Below are 20,761 nucleotides of genomic sequence, written 5' to 3'. Positions count from 1 at the left end.
CTCACACTCTCACACTCTCACACTCTCACACTCTCACACTCTCACACTCTCACACTCTCACACTCTCACACTCTCACACTCTCACACTCTCACACTCTCACACTCTCACACTCTCACACTCTCACACTCTCACACTCTCACACTCTCACACTCTCACACTCTCACACTCTCACACTCTCACACTCTCACACTCTCACACTCTCACACTCTCACACTCTCACACTCTCACACTCTCACACTCTCACACTCTCACACTCTCACACTCTCACACTCTCACACTCTCACACTCTCACACTCTCACACTCTCACACTCTCACACTCTCACACTCTCACACTCTCACACTCTCACACTCTCACACTCTCACACTCTCACACTCTCACACTCTCACACTCTCACACTCTCACACTCTCACACTCTCACACTCTCACACTCTCACACTCTCACACTCTCACACTCTCACACTCTCACACTCTCACACTCTCACACTCTCACACTCTCACACTCTCACACTCTCACACTCTCACACTCTCACACTCTCACACTCTCACACTCTCACACTCTCACACTCTCACACTCTCACACTCTCACACTCTCACACTCTCACACTCTCACACTCTCACACTCTCACACTCTCACACTCTCACACTCTCACACTCTCACACTCTCACACTCTCACACTCTCACACTCTCACACTCTCACACTCTCACACTCTCACACTCTCACACTCTCACACTCTCACACTCTCACACTCTCACACTCTCACACTCTCACACTCTCACACTCTCACACTCTCACACTCTCACACTCTCACACTCTCACACTCTCACACTCTCACACTCTCACACTCTCACACTCTCACACTCTCACACTCTCACACTCTCACACTCTCACACTCTCACACTCTCACACTCTCACACTCTCACACTCTCACACTCTCACACTCTCACACTCTCACACTCTCACACTCTCACACTCTCACACTCTCACACTCTCACACTCTCACACTCTCACACTCTCACACTCTCACACTCTCACACTCTCACACTCTCACACTCTCACACTCTCACACTCTCACACTCTCACACTCTCACACTCTCACACTCTCACACTCTCACACTCTCACACTCTCACACTCTCACACTCTCACACTCTCACACTCTCACACTCTCACACTCTCACACTCTCACACTCTCACACTCTCACACTCTCACACTCTCACACTCTCACACTCTCACACTCTCACACTCTCACACTCTCACACTCTCACACTCTCACACTCTCACACTCTCACACTCTCACACTCTCACACTCTCACACTCTCACACTCTCACACTCTCACACTCTCACACTCTCACACTCTCACACTCTCACACTCTCACACTCTCACACTCTCACACTCTCACACTCTCACACTCTCACACTCTCACACTCTCACACTCTCACACTCTCACACTCTCACACTCTCACACTCTCACACTCTCACACTCTCACACTCTCACACTCTCACACTCTCACACTCTCACACTCTCACACTCTCACACTCTCACACTCTCACACTCTCACACTCTCACACTCTCACACTCTCACACTCTCACACTCTCACACTCTCACACTCTCACACTCTCACACTCTCACACTCTCACACTCTCACACTCTCACACTCTCACACTCTCACACTCTCACACTCTCACACTCTCACACTCTCACACTCTCACACTCTCACACTCTCACACTCTCACACTCTCACACTCTCACACTCTCACACTCTCACACTCTCACACTCTCACACTCTCACACTCTCACACTCTCACACTCTCACACTCTCACACTCTCACACTCTCACACTCTCACACTCTCACACTCTCACACTCTCACACTCTCACACTCTCACACTCTCACACTCTCACACTCTCACACTCTCACACTCTCACACTCTCACACTCTCACACTCTCACACTCTCACACTCTCACACTCTCACACTCTCACACTCTCACACTCTCACACTCTCACACTCTCACACTCTCACACTCTCACACTCTCACACTCTCACACTCTCACACTCTCACACTCTCACACTCTCACACTCTCACACTCTCACACTCTCACACTCTCACACTCTCACACTCTCACACTCTCACACTCTCACACTCTCACACTCTCACACTCTCACACTCTCACACTCTCACACTCTCACACTCTCACACTCTCACACTCTCACACTCTCACACTCTCACACTCTCACACTCTCACACTCTCACACTCTCACACTCTCACACTCTCACACTCTCACACTCTCACACTCTCACACTCTCACACTCTCACACTCTCACACTCTCACACTCTCACACTCTCACACTCTCACACTCTCACACTCTCACACTCTCACACTCTCACACACACACACTCACACACTCACACACACACACTGCAGAAACTTTATAACCTACATTAAATCTTCACTATAACACGACTAGCAAACAAAACTTGGAAAACTATGTTTGTTTTAAAGTAAAATGAAAAATATTGTTTATATATGCTAAAAACATGTTTTAAAACCATCTTAATGTTTGCGTGAGTCTGACTCAATAATAGTCCAGTTTTTCTGCTGTTGTTGCTTTGTTGGGTTTACAGTCTGGTTAGTCATGTGACTGCAGCAGTTTATATTGTTTAATGATTAATTTTATTTACTGGGCATGAATTACTCAGACGAAACACCCGAACACACCAAACAATCCTTTTTTTTTTTTTGCTATTCATAATTAATATTAAATACAGTTTCGTATTTATGTTTTATTTTTACGTTTATAATTTTATGAATGATATGCATGTGACTTAATTTATACAATTATGTGTAAAACATTTATTATTTTTAATTATATTAATTTCGCAGCAATTTTACAATAAAAATAAAACACAAATGCTAATTTTCGTTTACTTAGTTATTTATTGTTTGCATATTTAGCCTATATAAAAGTAAATGCTTGATGCATTAAAACCTCTTGAAATTCTGAGTAATAATTGTGTGATGTTTTTACCGCATGTTTGGGTTTCGTTCGGCATAAATATGGCATCACACACACTGACCATCGCAGCTTCCAGAGAACTGTGGAAGAATGTTTCACACAAACAAGACTCGACAGGCGCTTGAGAAGTGCCACTGAGCGCAGTAAACACACACATGACCTCTTATCTGATGCCTGTCATAAATCACCATAAAACAAACTCCCTTCTGTTTCATGCACTTTAGTCACACTCAGCAGCTTCTCTTTAGGGGTCACTTCATGATAGTTTTACCTGAAAGAAAAACCTGACAGTAGAAAACAAGCATTTAATGCAGCTTTAGCTCAGCTTGCAGCAATGCTGTGAATGTAACATGCACTTTAAAGCATTTAAGTGACAGCGTCATGAAGCATCATGCATTGAATTCAGCTGTCAGGCATAGAGGCAGATTGAGGCCGCGGGCGAAGCCGCCAGTGACTTCAATGGTGTTTCCAGCTTTCTTTCAAGCTCGGTTTATCGAAAAACATTCTTGACCTGAATAATTTCTGTGTCGGTAATCAAAGCCATGACAAAAGAGATTTTAGGAGTGTACGAGTCATGGTCAAACTGACAAAAGCACCTGATGTTTACCGTGCGCATAGTTGAAAACTGAAAGTACAACAGAGTACGCCTGAAGTATGTTATGCGATACACAAATTAATTATTTTAACATTTGTCACTTTTGTTGAGACCTCATAAAAACACGGCGGTAAAAGGGATGTGAAACTGCTCTATTTAGTAACTGGTAATCAAGTCATCTTGGATTGGATTCTAGTGTATAGGATAAGTCAGTTCAAGACCATCAGATTAACCATCTCAGATGACCTTAATTCCAGGGTAGTTTAAAATGTTTTCGAGCTCATAAACTCTTTTCCGACTGCTTTCCGCAGCTCTCACAGGTATTGAATGATGAGCGTGAGATTATCCAGTTCAAAGACTGTTTACTGCTTATGATGGTTCTCAGTTTCTGTCTTGTTCAGCTGTGCCTATTTGCATGTGGACCCAAAATTCAAATGCGGTGCGTGTGTATTTGAATGCCGGACCTCTAAAAAACTGTCGCTTTGTGCTCTAAATGCAAAACTAAACCTGCTGTGAAAAATGCAGTCAAGTTCAAGCAAAGGTCAAACTGCATCGTTTGGAAATTCTAGGTCTGAAAAATCAAACAGCAGCACACAAATGGGCATTTAAAGAACTTAAACTAAACCTAATTGTATCTGCATTCATATTTAAATGTGTAAAAGTAATGTTATTTTGAGAACTTAAGGAGAACTGACTTTATACATCCAAAAAAAACAACAAAAAAAAACAAAATACCATCCAAGACTTCAAGCATGATGGAGAAACGTGTTGGAATTCATTTTTTTAAAAACAGCTGAATCATTCTGTTGATTTGCAGTGAAATTTGACCTGCATTTTTAACCTGTTTATGCATCCGAGATGCGTAAAAATAGCATTCATCCTGCATTCTGCTGCATGTTTGTTTTGAACTTCGCACGAAAGAGTCGCGTTTCAACACATCTGTGATCTCTGATAAGGAGACTTGAGCAAATTGAGCAATTATAAAGTAAATGTTGAAATAAGGTTCGGTGGAACATTGTTCAGGAGGGTGAGGCACAAATGCAAGATGAAAGACTTTTAATCAGAAATTTTATTTTTTAGAAAATACGTATACAAAAAATAGCAAATAAATGCCATACATAATAGTTATAACATCTGAGAGGCAAACCTCATACACATTATCCAGTGACTTGACAAATCACAGAAAAATTGAGAAATTGATATATCTGATTTGGACTCGATTGACAAGTATTACAAATAATATATAGTTTATACATACATTTATATACAGTAGAACAAATATCAATCAGCAAAGCAGATATGAACGTTACAGACACTTCATACCACCGACGTGTTCTTCCGTTAATCTGCTCTGACAAATGGTTTGACAAATATACCTACACATGAAACTTAATTTCCCAATACCAAAGAGCCTTAACAAAGCTTTACATTCTCTAACAGTTCAACCACTGTGTAGAACAAGTGTTTACATCGAGTCTTTATGTGATGTAGCAATACTATCTGATCCAGGCCACGCCCGCGTGCCGCTCGAACCAGACATGCACAACTTTTACCGGTTCATAAAACCTACTTTAGCCAAAACTCTGGCTTACAGTTTCTGTGAAACCTTTTCCCTCTGGGAAGAGCATGTTTCTAAAGAGAGGATCTTCAGAGCACCCTAAAGTTCCTCATTTGCAGGAGTCCAAAGTCTCTAGGTTTGACTGACAGGTCCACTTCAATATCCGGTCTCCTCCATTCTCCAACCGGTGGAGTTCTTCCCGAACTTATAGACGAGTCTCCGTCCATCCACTCTCTCCAGAATCTCTCGTTTGTAGTAATACCTGTAGGAAAGAGCAAGTGTTCTGGTTATTCCACTGTCCTAGCATCCACCCAGACAACCCCCCCCCCCCAAATCTCTTGATCCCAGAATTGCGTCTTTTACCTCATGGCTCTACTGAGCTTCTCGTACGTCATGCTGCTGTTCTTCTTCTTCTGCCCCCAGAGCTGAGCAACAGCTTCAGACTTCAAGAACTTGAAGACACCATCCCTGCGGTCCTCCCATTTCATCAGACCTTGGTTCTTCTCCGGGTGGATCAGGATGTCCCGGATAAACTCCCACAGGTGGGTTCCTCTTGGAGCTGCAATGGAGCAGTAGAGTCTTGTTTAGTACGGATTATCGTTACTTGATCTTGAGCATTAGGTACCTCTTCAACTAGAGTTCTGTGTACTCACCGTGTTTGCTTTTTTTGGACTGAATGAAATGGTCAAATCCCTCACTTTGGCACTTTGGGGGTCGTCCTCTGCCTCTCTTTTTGGGCTCTCCGGACTCTTGTTTCACAAAGTTCTCTGTGGAAAAGAACACAGTCAAACGTTAGATGGGTCTATTTGGGTACTCCCTACTTTTTTATGCCATTTAAACCTGCTGCTTGAGGGCCACCACCTTGCAGAGTTAGGTTTCAACCTGCCTGTAACTGCCAAGTAAAGACCTTGATTAGCTGGTTCAGGTGTGTTTGACTAAGGTTGAAACTAGCTTCTGCAGGTAGGTAACCCTCTAGGGTCAGAATTGGAGGAACTTACTAGTGCTGGTGGAGTAATTAATCTCTGAGTATTCTGGGTCGGAGTCGCTGCTGTTGGACTCGGGTGAGCTTGGGTTCAGGAAGCTACCTGTAGAGGACATAGCAAAGAAAAGAGCGTTCAGACTTCAGGAGAACTTCGGGATGCTTGACCTTAATGGATTAGTAGAGTTCTGTGGTGACACGCACCAGTGTGGGAACTCTGAAAGCTCTCAGTTAGAGAGTCGTAGCCGTGGTCGCTCTCTGGAGTCAGCTGGTTGGTGTACTCATCAAAGTAGCTGTAGTTGTTCTCCGAATTGTCTGCACAAAGATAATTCCAAATGTTATTTCAAGTACCGATGGTTGGACATTGCTTTCAATGGTTTGTGTTGAAAAGTTGCAAAGTGGAATTTGCTTCTCACCTGATGGGATTGAGGGCTGGACCACCACCGTTTCCAGAAGTGGACCGAGGCTCGGTCCATGCATGTAGGGAAACGAGTTCTGCAGTATGTTGTCCAGTAAGTCTAATTCGGATTCACTCAGACATGTCTCAGACAGGTCAGTAGCTGTAGGCACAAACAAATCAAGGGTGTTAATGCATTAAAGTAACGAAACTTCAAAGGCTTCTTCAAACAAGTTCCGTCTTTGTTGCTCACCATATCTGGCCTTTTGGGTCTCCAGGCTGTGGTGAAGCCGTTCACCAAGCATCGATCCGAACATGCTCATCAAAGTTTCTTTTGACATTGTGCACAGTGTGATCCCGTCCATGTCGCAGTAGTTCATATTCAGCAGACTGGCATCGAACCTGCTGTCCTCCACGTGAAAGCCAATCCACTCCAGAACGTTCTGCCTGGTCCACATCTGTGGGTTCACCAGTTCCCAGGGGCCTGCCGGAGAACGGGTTCAAAGTACGTTTAGCCTCATTCACACCTGAGATCACCCAAACCACCCCCCTAACAATAGAAGAATACCCGCTCAGGTTTACTGTCTCCAGGGCCTGAGCTACTGTTGTGTGTTTAACTATCTGTTGTGTTGACACCCCGTAGGTTTTGATCACAGTGTCAACAATGACTGCTTTGCCCGAAAGACCATAAAGAAAGCATTCCTTCCCATCTACTGCAGGCCAAGTTAAACATTGCCTCAGTTAATGATTTTAAGAGTCAGAAACTGAGGACAGACTTCAGGGATATGAGATTATCGTTGTGTCTGGGCTCTCAGTTGGGTGATGGGAACCATCCCAAGCAGGCAAAAACCATACAGATATCAAGAGCTACCGCTAATTTATTCTTAAGTAAGCAGTATGATGATGAAGTCTTACCCATTGTGCTGTTGTTGTTACTGCTGAAAGTCATCTCTGAGAGTCTGCCCATCGGCGCTGTCATGCTCAACAAGTTGGGCTGCGGTTCAGATGGGTACAGGTTGGCATTTGCGTTGTTGAGAATAAGACTAAGTTCGCTTGACGCCATGACAATTCTGCAAGATAAGAAACCACATCAATTGAACTTCATCCAAAACTGCAAATCAGAAGTATGTTCTTATTTAAAAAAAAAAAAAAAAAAACTTGCTTGGAAGGTAATGATTTAAAAGGCAAATTATTTACCAGTTGTGGTGGATAAAGGCAGCTTGGTTTCTATATAAAATCCCAGTGCAAGTGTTAGTTAGGTAATAATCCAGTCAGTAAGGTTTTGTCTTCAGCGGTTTGAGGTTCACTGTTCAGAGTCTCAGAAGGTTTGCTTATGCACCTGCTGCTGCTGATGAATTTATAGGGCAAGAACGGGCAAAGAGGGGGCGTGGCCAGGTGAGATGCATGAGGGGGCGTGGCCAGGTGAGCATATTCTCCTGGGAGGGGGAATTCCAGCGAATATCTCTCTCACTCTCGCTCGGCCGCTCTCCCCTTTTGTTTTTTTTCCTGAGAATAGATTTCAGACCTTGAAACATTAACTTGACATGGCAGCTAACATACATTCAGAGATAAACGCGAGCAAATACTATGTCACCTGTGCTCTTTTTTCATGACAACACACACACATTAACCCATTCTCTCAACTATTCCCAGAGGGATGAAGTCATTTCTGCCAATATTTAACGTTGACGCAAATGTGTGTGTGTGTGTGTAACTTTATAACAGGTTTCGGTTTGCTGCAGGACTGACTGGTATTTCTGTGTGTGTGTTTTGGGTCTTCATACATGGCTGAGGGCTTTTGTACTAGATGTAGGTGATGGTAAACACCATTCTGTTGTTGTGGATGAAGCTTATAATGACAGCGAGTGATGTCAGCATTTCAACCTCAAGTCTGAAGCGATTCATATGAGTAGAATTTGTGTTTGCATTCTTTTTGTGTACCATTGTAAAGTAAATACCACCATATATGAACGGAAGTCATTAATTACCATGCATTTCCGTTTCTATTTTTATGCACTTTGCTAGTCCACGGTACTAAACATAGCAGTTAATCATGTGATCCAGATTTAGATGTTTGCATGTTATTCTCTTCACATTTTTCCTCCTCTCATAACTGCAGCTCTTTTTCCATTTCTTGTTGATGCCACGCTGATGATTGATGAAGGAAAGACGTCTTGGAATGCAAATGAACAGGTTCTGGTGAAGATAAATTATCCTTGAGACCGCAAGACTTTCCAAATGCGGAGGCGTCTGTCACCCCATCACCCACCTGTCGCTCTCTCTACCTGTCTTGCATCATGTCGATTAAACACTCAATAGAGAAGAAAGTGCGAACCCATCCATCAGTCATGAGTGTATGTAGGTTTGTCTGTAAGATCATAAATAAATACAATCACCTGCGTGGGAGAGAGAGAGAACAACAACATTGGATCAGTATTATAAAGGTCATATTTTAAAAGGTCAAACCTAACACACGTTTTTAACAGCATTTCGCAAAGGTATTCATCTCCTGAGGTCATGATGAGCTATACTTTTGATTATAAAGAACTAAATCGGATGAAATCTCTTTACGTCACTACTTGCCATTAAACAAATGATTCATAATTAAAGCTCAAAGTCAGTCTGAAGCCATTATGACTAACTTCATATAAAAAAGTCTAAATTTCACATGGAAATTTCCAAATGTTGTCGGTAATGGGTTGGACAGGGTTCGGTTTGGGTTGTAATCATAATTAGCTTAAATGAAAACCATAGAAGTCAATGGGAAGTCCCAGTCGTGATGGCAAACACTAGTCCGTGTGTGTTTCTCTCGGCTTGGGGTCTGTTACATATTCACCACATCAAGTTAAGCATGAAGGCCAGTGTGACAGCGAGGAATTCCTTCTGTCGACTTTCCAAAGTTATTAACTGCTCCAGACTCCATTAATAGGCTAGTTAATGAAGTTAATGAGAGCTGCACACAGTCTGACTCCATTAGTGTGAAACTCCTGCCACCATGCGTAGAGATCCGGGTACTGCAACTACATCAAACTGCTGGACACAAAGTAGGCTACCATACACTCATATTTTTTGGACGTGTTCCTTGCTATTTTTACACCTGCAAAAAAGTATCAATGGTTTGTTTTATTAGCATTATCATAATATTCTTGGAAATACCCTGCAATGCCATGTAAATACCATGGTAAATGTATTTGGGTATCATGGTAAAGAATATTTTGGGGAGAATCATACACTTGACTCTTAATACTGTGTTGTTACCTGGATGATCCACAGCTGTGTTTTGTTTAGTGATAGTTGTTCATGAGTCCCTTGTTTGTCCTGAACAGTTAAACTGCCTGCTGCTCTTCAGAAAAATCCTTCAGCTCCCACAAATTCTTTGGTTTTTCAGCATTTCTGTGTATTTGAACCCTTTCCAACAATGACTGTATGATTTTGAGATCCATCTTTTCACACCGAGGACAACTGAGGGACTCGTATGCAACTATTACAGAAGCTTCAGATGCTCGCTGATGCTCCAGAAGGAGAAACCATGCATTAAGAGCCAGGGGGTGAAAACTTTTGAACAGAATGGAGATGGGTACATTTTCCTTATATATTTTAAATATGCTGTAAACAGTGAAGCTCAATGAAACACATTTTTGAAATTGAAAATATATTTAGTTTCAACCTTCATATACCAAATATATTTCAAAATATATTTCAGGGGCAGAAAAATAAATTTCAGTCTTACAGTGGCCTACATTTAGACTAAATGCAAATGTGGATGAAATATAGCCTACTAGAGATCAATACATAATGTAAAAAAATTTTCATATGTTGGTTTAAAAATCCTAATTTCCTTCCTTTTTTAAAATTAAAATGTGTGATATATTGACGCATGTTCCTAGTTTTTCCTTTAAACGTCAACAATTGTGAATGCATTTTCTTCGAACTGAAATATCTGGATGGCAAAATGTGTTTTTTCACCATATAAGCACATCTATACTTATTTTCCATGTGTTAAAGTAATAGTGTGTACTCTTAAAAATCACAAATATAAGTCTGGGAATGATGAAGGGATGAAAACTCTCTTCTATTTGAGCTTCTTCGTCGTCTAGATTCCAGCTCTGGAAGTTCACGAGGTGCGTCATGGGAGGCTTTTCACACGAGGCCTTTGCCTTTGCTTCTGCTTCAACTGAAACATTTTTTGATGTGAGAAAGAAGCGTCTAAATGTTTGCCTTGCAGTGCATGTAGGATATATGTCCTGTGTAAGATCTCTGTGGCCAGGAGGTCTTTTAATAGAACAAGCCGACAGCTGCACACACACACACACTCCAGTGCTGTTATAAATACTGAGGTGTGTGTGTGTGTGTGTGCAGTTCTAGAGATGGCCGACAGAAAGAGCAGCAGCAGCGGAGGCGCCAGCTCTCGTCTGACCGTCAGGAGGAAAGAGAGAGCAGAAAATGAGGCCAAGAAAGAGGAGAAACCTCCTAAAGAAGGAGAGAAAGCTGAGGTGAACGGAACAAGCGTGCCGGCGGAGAACGGAGAGGCCGCCACCGGAGACGGAGCCACGGCGAACGGAGAGAACGCAGAGAAGCCGGAGCCCATGGAGCTGCCGCCGTTTGAGATCATCACCGGGTGAGTCAGAAAAATCCTCAGACGAGAGCCTTCTCATCATTTACAGTACTTTCCAAACCTGGCCGGCTTTCCTTCTTCTGCGGAACACGAGAGATGGATGACCTTCAGACCTTCTGATTACTTGTGCATCATAAATCATAAAACAGCTTTGTTTGAGGAACAGACCCAACTCATAAGTCATACTTCTGCACACAAACATAATAAATCACGTGGGATCATTGACCACTTCTAGGGGAATATATTAATCATTAAAAACAAAAACAAATCATGAGATTTAAGGGAATGAAACCATAATTGAGAGTCTGTTCAAGTGTCTTCAAAGTAAATGTTCTTCAAATGTTCTTCATTGGCATCAGTGGTTCCACTAAGAACCTTCAACATCCAACCTGTCCATTGGACAAAAGGTCCTTTATAGTGGAAAAAGTGTTTTTTTTGTTTATGTTAAGAAAAAAAGTGGTTCTTTTAAGAACTGTTCAGGTTCTTTAAAACACTTTACACTTTACTTTAAGGTGTCCTTGTTACAGTGCAATTATACAGTACTGAGTAATTTTACTGTACTTACTATATGGTTAGGGTTAGCATGTAATTATGCATAATCAATTGTTGTTATAACAGTTAGTACATGTAAAGTGTAACAAGGACACCGTAAAATAAAGTGTTGGTTCAATGGCTCTTCTATGGCATTGTTTATAAAGTGAGAAACGTTCCACGGAAGTGAGAAAGTCATACGGATTTGTAATGATACGAGGGTGTGTAAATGATGACGGATGTTTCATTTTCAAGGAAATTAAGCCTGATAAGAATCTTCTGGAGAAATGCAGACTTCTGAAAGTGTGTTTTCACAGTGATTCCATAGAAGAACCGCTTTTGGTTGCCCAAAGAACCATTAAACGAACCATTTTCCTTGAGCATTTTAGCTCCTTTTTCCACTTTGAAGAACCTTTTGTACAATGGAAAGTTGCATGGATGTTCTTTATGGAACCATTTTAGCTAAATTTCCCACTTTAAATAACCTTTTGTGCAATGGAAAGCTCCATGGATGTTCTTTATGGAACCATTTTAGCTCAATTTCCCACTTTAAATAACCTTTTTTGCAATGGAAAGCTCCATGGATGTTCTTTATGGAACCATTTAAGCTCAATTTCCCACTTTAAATAACCTTTTTTGCAATGGAAAGTTCCATGGATGTTCTTTATGGAACCATTTTAGCTCAATTTCCCACTTTAAATAACCTTTTTTGCAATGAAAGTTCCATGGATGTTTTTCATGGAACCATTTTAGCTCAATTTCCCACTATAAAGAACCTTTTTTTTTTACAATGGATGTTCTTTATGGAACCATTTAAGCTCAATGTCCCACTATAAAGAACCTTTTGTGCAATGGAAAGCTCCATGGATGTTCTTCATGGAAGCACTGATGCCAAAAACCTTTATTTTTAAGATCATAAATCGTGTTTCTCCATGGGTGCATCTGTGAATCTATTGGGGAATGTGTGAACTGAACGCAGATAAATCCAACCCAACCCCCACCAAGGTCAGTCCTGACAGGCCGTGATGTGTCTCGCTGTGTGTCGTCTAAAGAACACGCTCTTAAAAATAACATCAGAACATCCATATGCTGCCTTAAAGAACCTGAAACATCAAGAACGTTGTCAGTGTCCAGAGAAACCAACTCGAGAACTCTAAACGGTCAGAAATGGTTCTTGAGAAGAAGACGATTCCTGACTGACCCTAAAGTACCTTTTTGAGGAAGTCAATCAGAGTGGAGCTGGAATTACATCTCATTTAGGTGTCAGTTTCCTCTTAGATGCTTCTCCTAAAACTCCCAAACAGAAATAAAACTGCCCAGTCATCATCCAGTAAGAGTCTAGAGCTATGAAATGAAAGCGGAGCCGCTTGATGAGAAATGTTTGAGTTCTTACTGAGATCTCTGACTTATGATTGATTGGTGTCTTGGAAATATTGTTTGACATCTAACATTTATGAATGCAACTGTGCTTGATAAACCATCGCTGATGAGTTTGATTCTGTCGACACATTAAAGCTGTGAATTGTTGTGGATCATCTCGTAGCAGGTGCTTGTTGAATCAGGTTCATCTGGCAGCAAACGCACACAATGCCTCCAAACCGTGGGTTCTGTATATGGGTCAGAGTCCAAGAATAAAGTTCTGCCCCCGCCAAGGGTATTTATAACCCCAACAGCCCTTCCATCTGTCAGCCGGTGAAGGAGCTGTTAAAAACAACCACAGAAACCCCCTCAGAGGTCAAAGACTCAGGATGGCTACTGAGACAAATTCCACGATTCAATTAGTTTGTGATTCGCTTCAATTTGATTCAGTATATTGATTCATTTGGTTATATAGGTAATCAGGTGCGGTGAATCTCCCTCAACTAATGCTGTAAACTATACAATAAAAAGCCTGTTGGTTGGTACATTACTATGTTAAACTGATTCATAAACAAACATTTAAAATTGCACATAATAAAAATGTATTATATGTTAAAAATGTATTTAATGTTATAAGTATTTTTTTAATCCAGTTTGTTGTTGAAATGTAAACATTTAAACAGTGGATGCCATAACTTCTCTTCATAACGGATTTATTAAAACATACAGTAAATATTGAAAAACAGATTGTGGCTACTTTAGTAAGTAAATATATGTATATAGTGCATATATTTATCAAAATGCTCCTCTCTAGAAGCTGACTATCGAGTTTTTGGACACTGAATTTACTTCCTGAGGTAAATGTGATATTACTGTTTACAAGTTGTTTTATTTTTGCAGTTGACATGATTCATTTCGGTACCTTCTGATGTTCATTCATGTTTATTTCGTCCTGCATTAAAGTGGTAGAGATTATTGTTTACTCGCGCTGCCGCTCGAACTGCAGCATTTGTTTCGTAATTAAAGTGACAGAATTTGAACGTTAAGACTTTGTTTCTTACCAAACGTAATAAAGCAAGAGAATTATTGCGATTTATTGGGTGGGCAGCACACTACAAAGTTTCGTTCACATTCATGAGAACGATCCGTTCATTGCATCCGTCATGTGACAAACGAAAGAAAGTAATCATTTAGACACGGACACAGGTGTATACAAACAATGAAGCTATGAGTTTTACTTCAAAATCAGCGATTTTACCCGTGGCTGAGAAATATAGTGTAGCGATTCAGGATTGAGTATCGCTATTTTATTATTAATAATAATGATTTTTATTTATATAGCGCATTTCCAACACCCAAGGTCACTTTACAAGTCAGGTTTAAGGAACAGAAAAAAATAAACATCAACACCAGAAGACAGAACACATAGCAAGAGCTGAGAGTAATTAGATTAAAGATACAGAGAGAATGTAGATGAACATCCATAACAGGGTACAAATTACAGACTGAGAACTGAAGAGTAATACTCAGAGAAAAATGTGTTTTTAAGAGGTTTTTGAAGGAAAGAAGGGAGGATGCTTGACGGATGTTTTGGGGAAGAGCATTCCACAATCTGGGAGCCACAACACTGAAAGCTCTAGAGCCCATAGTCACCAGACGAAACTTAGGGCTGACTAACAATCCCTCGCAGGAACATAAGGCAGGAGTAAGTCAGATAAATATGTATGACCGAGGTTATGGAGAGCTTTATAAGTGAGTTTTGGGAATCTTGTAGTTTATGCGCAAGGAAACCGGAAGCCAATGAAGGTGATAGAGGATTGAGAGGATCGAATACGCGAGATATTACGCAGGTGGAAAACAGCTGTCTTTACTACTTTACCAATGTGATCGTTGAATGAAAGAGTGGACTCAATGAGAACACCAAGATTGCGAACTTTAGTGGAGGGCATAATCAGATCACCATCCAGATCCATCAGTTGACCAGAGAGCTTAGATACTACAGCTTTAGAGCCAATCAGAATTACGGATTTATCAGAGTTAAATTTAAGGTAATTTGCCTCAAGCCAAAGATTGAGTTCCTTGATGCGATTTGTTAATGCAGGCGGAGGAAACACGGAGATGGAAGGTGAGCTAAAATAAATTTGAATGTCATCTGCGTAACAGTGGAAGTTAATCCCATAGCATTTAATTATTTGTCCAATTGGTAGCATATAAATGGTAAAGAGGAGAGGGCCCAAAACAGAACCTTGAGGTACACCAGAACTGATGGATTTGGTAGATGATTCGTGTTTCTGGTAAATATCAAATTGTTGCCTCCCGGTCAAATACGTGGAAAACCATTCAAGAGCTGTGCCAGTAATTCCAATTGCTGAAAGCCGTGAGAGAAGTATCTCATGACAAACAGTGTCAAAAGCTGAGCTGAGGTCTAACAGCAGGAGAGTGCTGAGAGCACCAGAATCAGAAGCTAAGAGAAGATCGTTAAGATCCTTAACCAGGGCTGTTTCAGTACTGTGTAATGGAAGAAAGCCAGACTGGAAGGGCTCGTAGAGGTTGTGTGCTGTTAAGAAGGCCTGTAACTGGGAGGCAACAACTTTTACTAATATCTTAGAGAGAAAAGATAAGTCCGAAATAGCTACTTAGAGAAGAACGTTCGAGACCATGCTTTTTTAAGAAGTGGAGTGACAGCAGCAATCTTAAGCTTTGATGGTACCGTTCCAGATGACATTGACGTATTAATCAAGTGAGTGATGGGTAGTGACAAAGCAGGCAAGCAATTCTTCAGTAAAGAGGTAGGTGCAGGATCAAGAAGACTAGTAGAGGAATTAGACAGCTTGATTATCTCATCAACCTCTGTGGGGACAATAGAGTCAAAACTAGAGAAGCTCTATGAGCATGGCGTACAGTGAGTGATGGGTAGTGACAAAGCAGGCAAGCAATTCTTCAGTAAAGAGGTAGGTGCAGGATCAAGAAGACTAGTAGAGGAATTAGACAGCTTGATTATCTTATCAACCTCTGTGGGGACAATAGAGTCAAAACTAGAGAAGCTCTATGAGCATGGCGTAATGAGAGAAGTTCAGTAGTGGGAACGGAGGTGTCGAGTGTTAATAAAAGTCAGCGCTGACAGCACGTTTCTAAATGTTTCTTTGTGCGCACAGCATAATATCCAGACACCGGACACTGAAAGCAGCGCATTAATATAGAATGGTGATTAAACTGACTTGGAATTAAACTATTATGTATATTATATACAGTGTTGTGGAGTAACTAGTTACATGTAACGGAATTACGTAATTTAATTACAAAATAAATGTAACAGGAATCTGTTACAGCTACTGAGGAAAAAATGTGTAATTAAGTTACAGTTACTTATGAAAATGTTAACGATTACAAAGGGGGTTACATCTGAATATTTTCAAACACATACAGATTTGATTTCTTTCCCAAATTGCACGGACTGCTCTAAAATATGAGACACCAATATTTCAGGATTTTAGGACGTAGAATCGTTTTAATAGTTTTATTGTTTTATATGTTTTATTTCCTGTTTGGATTGTGTATATGTGAGCCTGCAGCACAAAAGCAGTGTCATGGCGTACTGAGAGAAGTTCAGTAGTGGGAACGGAGGTGTCGAGTGTTAATAAAAGTCAGCGCTGACAGCACGTTTCTAAATGTTTCTTTGTGCGCACAGCATAATATCCAGACACCGGACACTGAAAGCAGCGCATTAATATAGAATGGTGATTAAACTGACTTGGAATTAAACTATTATGTATATTATATACAGTGTTGTGGAGTAACTAGTTACATGTAACGGAATTACGTAATTTAATTACAAAATAAATGTAACAGGAATCTGTTACAGCTACTGAGGAAAAAATGTGTAATTAAGTTACAGTTACTTATGAAAATGTTAACGATTACAAAGGGGGTTACATCTGAATATTTTCAAACACATACAGATTTAATTTCTTTCCCAAATTGCACGGACTGCTCTAAAATATGAGACACCAATATTTCAGGATTTTAGGACGCAGAATCGTTTTAATAGTTTTATTGTTTTATATGTTTTATTTCCTGTTTGGATTGTGTATATGTGTCCCTGCAGCACAAAAGCAGTGTTAAGTCGCTGGGGGATATTTGTAGCAATAGCCAACAATACATTGTATGGGTCACAATTATACATTTCTCTTTTATGCCAAAAATCATTAGGATATTAAGTAAAGATCATGTTCCATGAAGATATTTTGTAAATGTCCTACAGTAAATATATCAAAACTTAATGTTTGATTAGTAATATGCATTGCTAAGAACTTCATTTGAACAACTTTAAAGATGATTTTCTCAATATTTAGATTTTTTTGCACCCTCAGATTCCAGATTTTCAAATATTGTCCTCAGCCATATAATATAAATGATATGAATATAACTATAAACATGTAAATATTTTCAAAATATATACTGTATGTGTGAGTCTTTATATATATATATATACAAAATAAAGATACACAGTACACACACATATATTGTGTAAACAAAAACTTTTATTTTGGATCGCGATTAATCATTTGACAGTACTAATATATATATATATATATATATTCAAGACAAGGTTACGACTTTGATATTGGGTTAATCAAAATTGAGAAATCAATAGTTTTAACCCAGTCGTACCACAGACTCTGGACTGCTGGGAAATATTACAGGTAGAACTCCTCCTAAATTGTTTTATGCATTTTTCAAGAGTGAAAATACCTTGTAATGCGAGGAGGCTCCGGTAGAGGGTTGCCGTCTTGAATTCACCTCCTCATGTGTCCACAGGGATCGCATGGACCCGTTTTTCTACAAGTTCCAGTTCAAGAACGTGGAGTACTCCTCCGGCCGGAACAAAACCTTCTTGTGTTATATGGTGGACCAGGGGCCCGGCTCCGGAGGGTTCCTCAGGGGCTTCATCGAGGACGAGCACGTGAGCAGCCACGCCGAGGAGGCCTTCTTCCAGCAGGTCCTGCCCAACTACGACCCCGCCCTCAAATACACCATCACCTGGTACATGTCGTCCAGCCCGTGCGCCGCCTGCGCCGCGAAGCTGGCCGAGATCCTGAAGGCCAGGAAGAGCCTCCATCTGTCCATCTACTCTGCGCGGCTCTTCGAGTGGGAGGAGCCTGAGATCCAGGTGGGGCTAAAGGCGCTGGCGGCCGCCGGCTGCAAACTGCGCGTGATGAAGCCGATGGATTTCACCTACACCTGGAACACGTTCGTGGAGAACGACGAGCAGACGTTCACGCTTTGGGAGGACTGCCAGGAGAACTACGAATACTACCAAGACAAACTGGCCGACATCCTGCAGTGATGTAAGAAACGATCTTTAACGAACACTTACACGAACAAACACAACTATTGACAAGAAACATTAAGTTACTTAAAGGGAAAGTTCACCCAAAAATGAAAACTCTGTCATTAATTACTCACCGTCGTGTCGTTCCAAACCCGTAAGACCTTCGTTCATCTTCGGAACACAATTTAAGATATTTCTGATGAAATTCGAGAGCTCTCAAAGAAAGCAAGGGTCCTTACACGATCAAGGCTCGGAAACGTAGCAAAGAGATCGTTAAAATAGTCTATGTGACATCAGTGGTTCAACCGTAAGTTTACGAAGCTACGAGAATACTTTTTGTGCGCAAAGAAAACAAAAATAACGACTTTATTCAGCAATTCGTCTCCTCCGCGCCATTTTGGAGAGTGTCACATACGTAAACAACGTATGTACGTGGATACGCGTTGTTTACGCTTTGATCTGAACATAAACAACGTATCCGCGTACATACATAAATAGAAACTCAAAATATTAATAAACGTATAGTAGTATTTCAATTATACTAAAATAATACTGCAAGCATGAATACTAAATGTATCAGTAATTAGTAAAAATATACTTGACCCAGTCTGCTGTTCCCCTAATGTTCCCATTTGCTTTTTTTGTTGTTTTTTTGGGAACCAAATAAGAACGTTCCAGGAACCAAAAATAGTTTTTCAAAACTAGTTGCAATGCATTCTGGGAATGTCTTGTTTTGTTAGGGAAATGGTACCATCATTTTGCTGGATAGTAGCTGTGTTCAGAATAGCATACGACTGTTTGTGTAAATGTCAGGAGCTCTGAAACGATCTAGGCAGCTGTTTGTTTGTGTGTCTGTCTCAGAATATCTCATATCATTTGATGACTCGGGTCTCCTCTCACTTAAGCTTCTGGGTCAAGATGTTCTTAGGGGATTTCTCAGTATTTAAACCTATTAAAGCAATTGTTTTTGCTCTTTTGCAGGATACAGAAGCGATAGCCGACAAACACTTGTCCGAAAGTGAAGAGAATGTGTGTGTTTGTGTGAACGAGAGAGAAATGCTATGTTTAAATACATTGTGTGATGCTAGAATACCGACAGATTCATTTAGTAACCTACTTTCATGTTTTCTGTAGCTCTGTGAAGTAAAGAGGATTTATACTTTTTAATAATTCGTTTTATATTTGAATGAGTCACTTTGCAGTGTATGTTGTTTTGGTGCGACACGTTTAATATTTCATACAGTTTATATTCTGAACTTCAGCTTCACTTAATTTATCATTTTATATTCACGCTGGTACAAATTCATACTGAGCACTGTGAAATATGGTTTTGTATTAACACAAAGTAAACTGAAAATATGTTGCAGCTGTATATGAAATAGTTGGAAATATTGTGCATGCAATAAATAAATACAAATATTGCACGGGGAACTACTAGCTTTCACTATTTTGGGAAACTAATAAAACTCTATTGTTTTGGTGTGCGGTGTTTTGTTTTATTTGTTATGAACACAAAATTCATTTCACCACATTTGAACTGTTTAATCCGCAATGAGACAGCGGTTTACTTAAAAGCATCTTTAATCACACACACACACACACACACACACACACATCAAAAATACAATCTGTTTATAGTCGTACATATGTGAACTGTTTAATCCGCAATGAGACAGCGGTTTACTTAAAAGCATCTTTAATCACACACACACACATCAAAAATACAATCTGTTTATAGTCGTACATATAAATAAATATAATAGCAAGAGTGATTTACTAGATATTTAAAACCCGTCCAAGCAAACATACCAAGACATCCGATGAATAAATCCACACCAGAAATTCTTCCACCCAAAAAAGTACCATATTAATATGTTTCTGCATGTGTGTAAGTAGCCTAAATACAGTCATAAAGTACTTTGTGAAAACCATACTACCTGGTGTATTTCAAAGTAGCATGGTGCACACTAAACCAATTTTACATGTCTTCAATATAAGTTTTTAAATACTTACAGGCAGATTTACACAGCACGGGAATGCAGGTGAGATGGAGAAACACGCCGCGCCAAAACTACATCGCTTACGTTATAATCAATCCATCTATCTTTACAAAACTAGCCTGTTTCGTCTATAATACCGTTTCGTTGATCATAATGACAGCGATCTAGTTGTGTTGGGTAACGTTGCGCCTCATTATAGACGGGATCGGACAGTCTTGGCCGGACATCAGGTGGGCTGTATATCTGGGATGATGTTATTTCTCTCGGTCTCCGAGCGCAGCGGTGAGGTGAGGTCGGTACATGTCGCCCAGCAGCGTCTCCAGCGCTCTCTTGTGGTCTTTCCCGGGCTGAGAGCGCCACCTGCTGTCT

The 20,761-nt window shown here is 40.5% G+C and overlaps 2 protein-coding genes across 2 annotated transcripts; one reads left to right on the top strand and one right to left on the bottom strand.

The window, feature by feature from the left end:
- Positions 1 to 4,717: 4,717 nt before the first annotated feature.
- On the bottom strand, positions 4,718 to 7,871 carry elf3 (E74-like factor 3 (ets domain transcription factor, epithelial-specific)). Its single transcript, XM_016258795.1, has 9 exons — positions 7,753 to 7,871; positions 7,471 to 7,625; positions 6,809 to 7,039; positions 6,575 to 6,718; positions 6,363 to 6,473; positions 6,178 to 6,264; positions 5,833 to 5,946; positions 5,543 to 5,738; positions 4,718 to 5,441 (listed from the first exon to the last, which is right to left on the bottom strand). Exons 2-9 carry the CDS (start codon positions 7,616 to 7,618, stop codon positions 5,336 to 5,338), a joined length of 1,137 nt encoding a protein of 378 aa, XP_016114281.1. The 5' UTR covers positions 7,619 to 7,625; positions 7,753 to 7,871; the 3' UTR covers positions 4,718 to 5,335.
- A 3,023-nt stretch (positions 7,872 to 10,894) lies between these two features.
- Positions 10,895 to 19,869, top strand: apobec2a (apolipoprotein B mRNA editing enzyme, catalytic polypeptide-like 2a). Its single transcript, XM_016258796.1, has 3 exons — positions 10,895 to 11,173; positions 17,879 to 18,408; positions 19,374 to 19,869. Exons 1-2 carry the CDS (start codon positions 10,923 to 10,925, stop codon positions 18,405 to 18,407), a joined length of 780 nt encoding a protein of 259 aa, XP_016114282.1. The 5' UTR covers positions 10,895 to 10,922; the 3' UTR covers position 18,408; positions 19,374 to 19,869.
- Positions 19,870 to 20,761: the final 892 nt, after the last annotated feature.

This window comes from Sinocyclocheilus grahami, unplaced genomic scaffold (genome assembly GCF_001515645.1).
Source record: "Sinocyclocheilus grahami isolate Dianchi unplaced genomic scaffold, SAMN03320097.WGS_v1.1 scaffold1738.1, whole genome shotgun sequence".
Taxonomy (NCBI): domain Eukaryota; kingdom Metazoa; phylum Chordata; class Actinopteri; order Cypriniformes; family Cyprinidae; genus Sinocyclocheilus; species Sinocyclocheilus grahami.
This window is presented reverse-complemented; position numbering and strand designations above follow the sequence as displayed.

Coding starts and splice junctions, on each gene's coding strand:
- elf3 (XM_016258795.1), bottom strand. CDS start 7,618: ATGGCGTCAAGCGAACTTAGTCTTATTCTCAACAACGCAAATGCCAAC. Junction 6,719..6,808: donor GACCCAAAAGGCCAGATATG/GTGAGCAACAAA, acceptor TTGTGCCTACAG/CTACTGACCTGTCTGAGACA. Junction 5,739..5,832: donor GTCCAAAAAAAGCAAACACG/GTGAGTACACAG, acceptor GCTCCATTGCAG/CTCCAAGAGGAACCCACCTG.
- apobec2a (XM_016258796.1), top strand. CDS start 10,923: ATGGCCGACAGAAAGAGCAGCAGCAGCGGAGGCGCCAGCTCTCGTCTG. Junction 11,174..17,878: donor CCGTTTGAGATCATCACCGG/GTGAGTCAGAAA, acceptor ATGTGTCCACAG/GGATCGCATGGACCCGTTTT.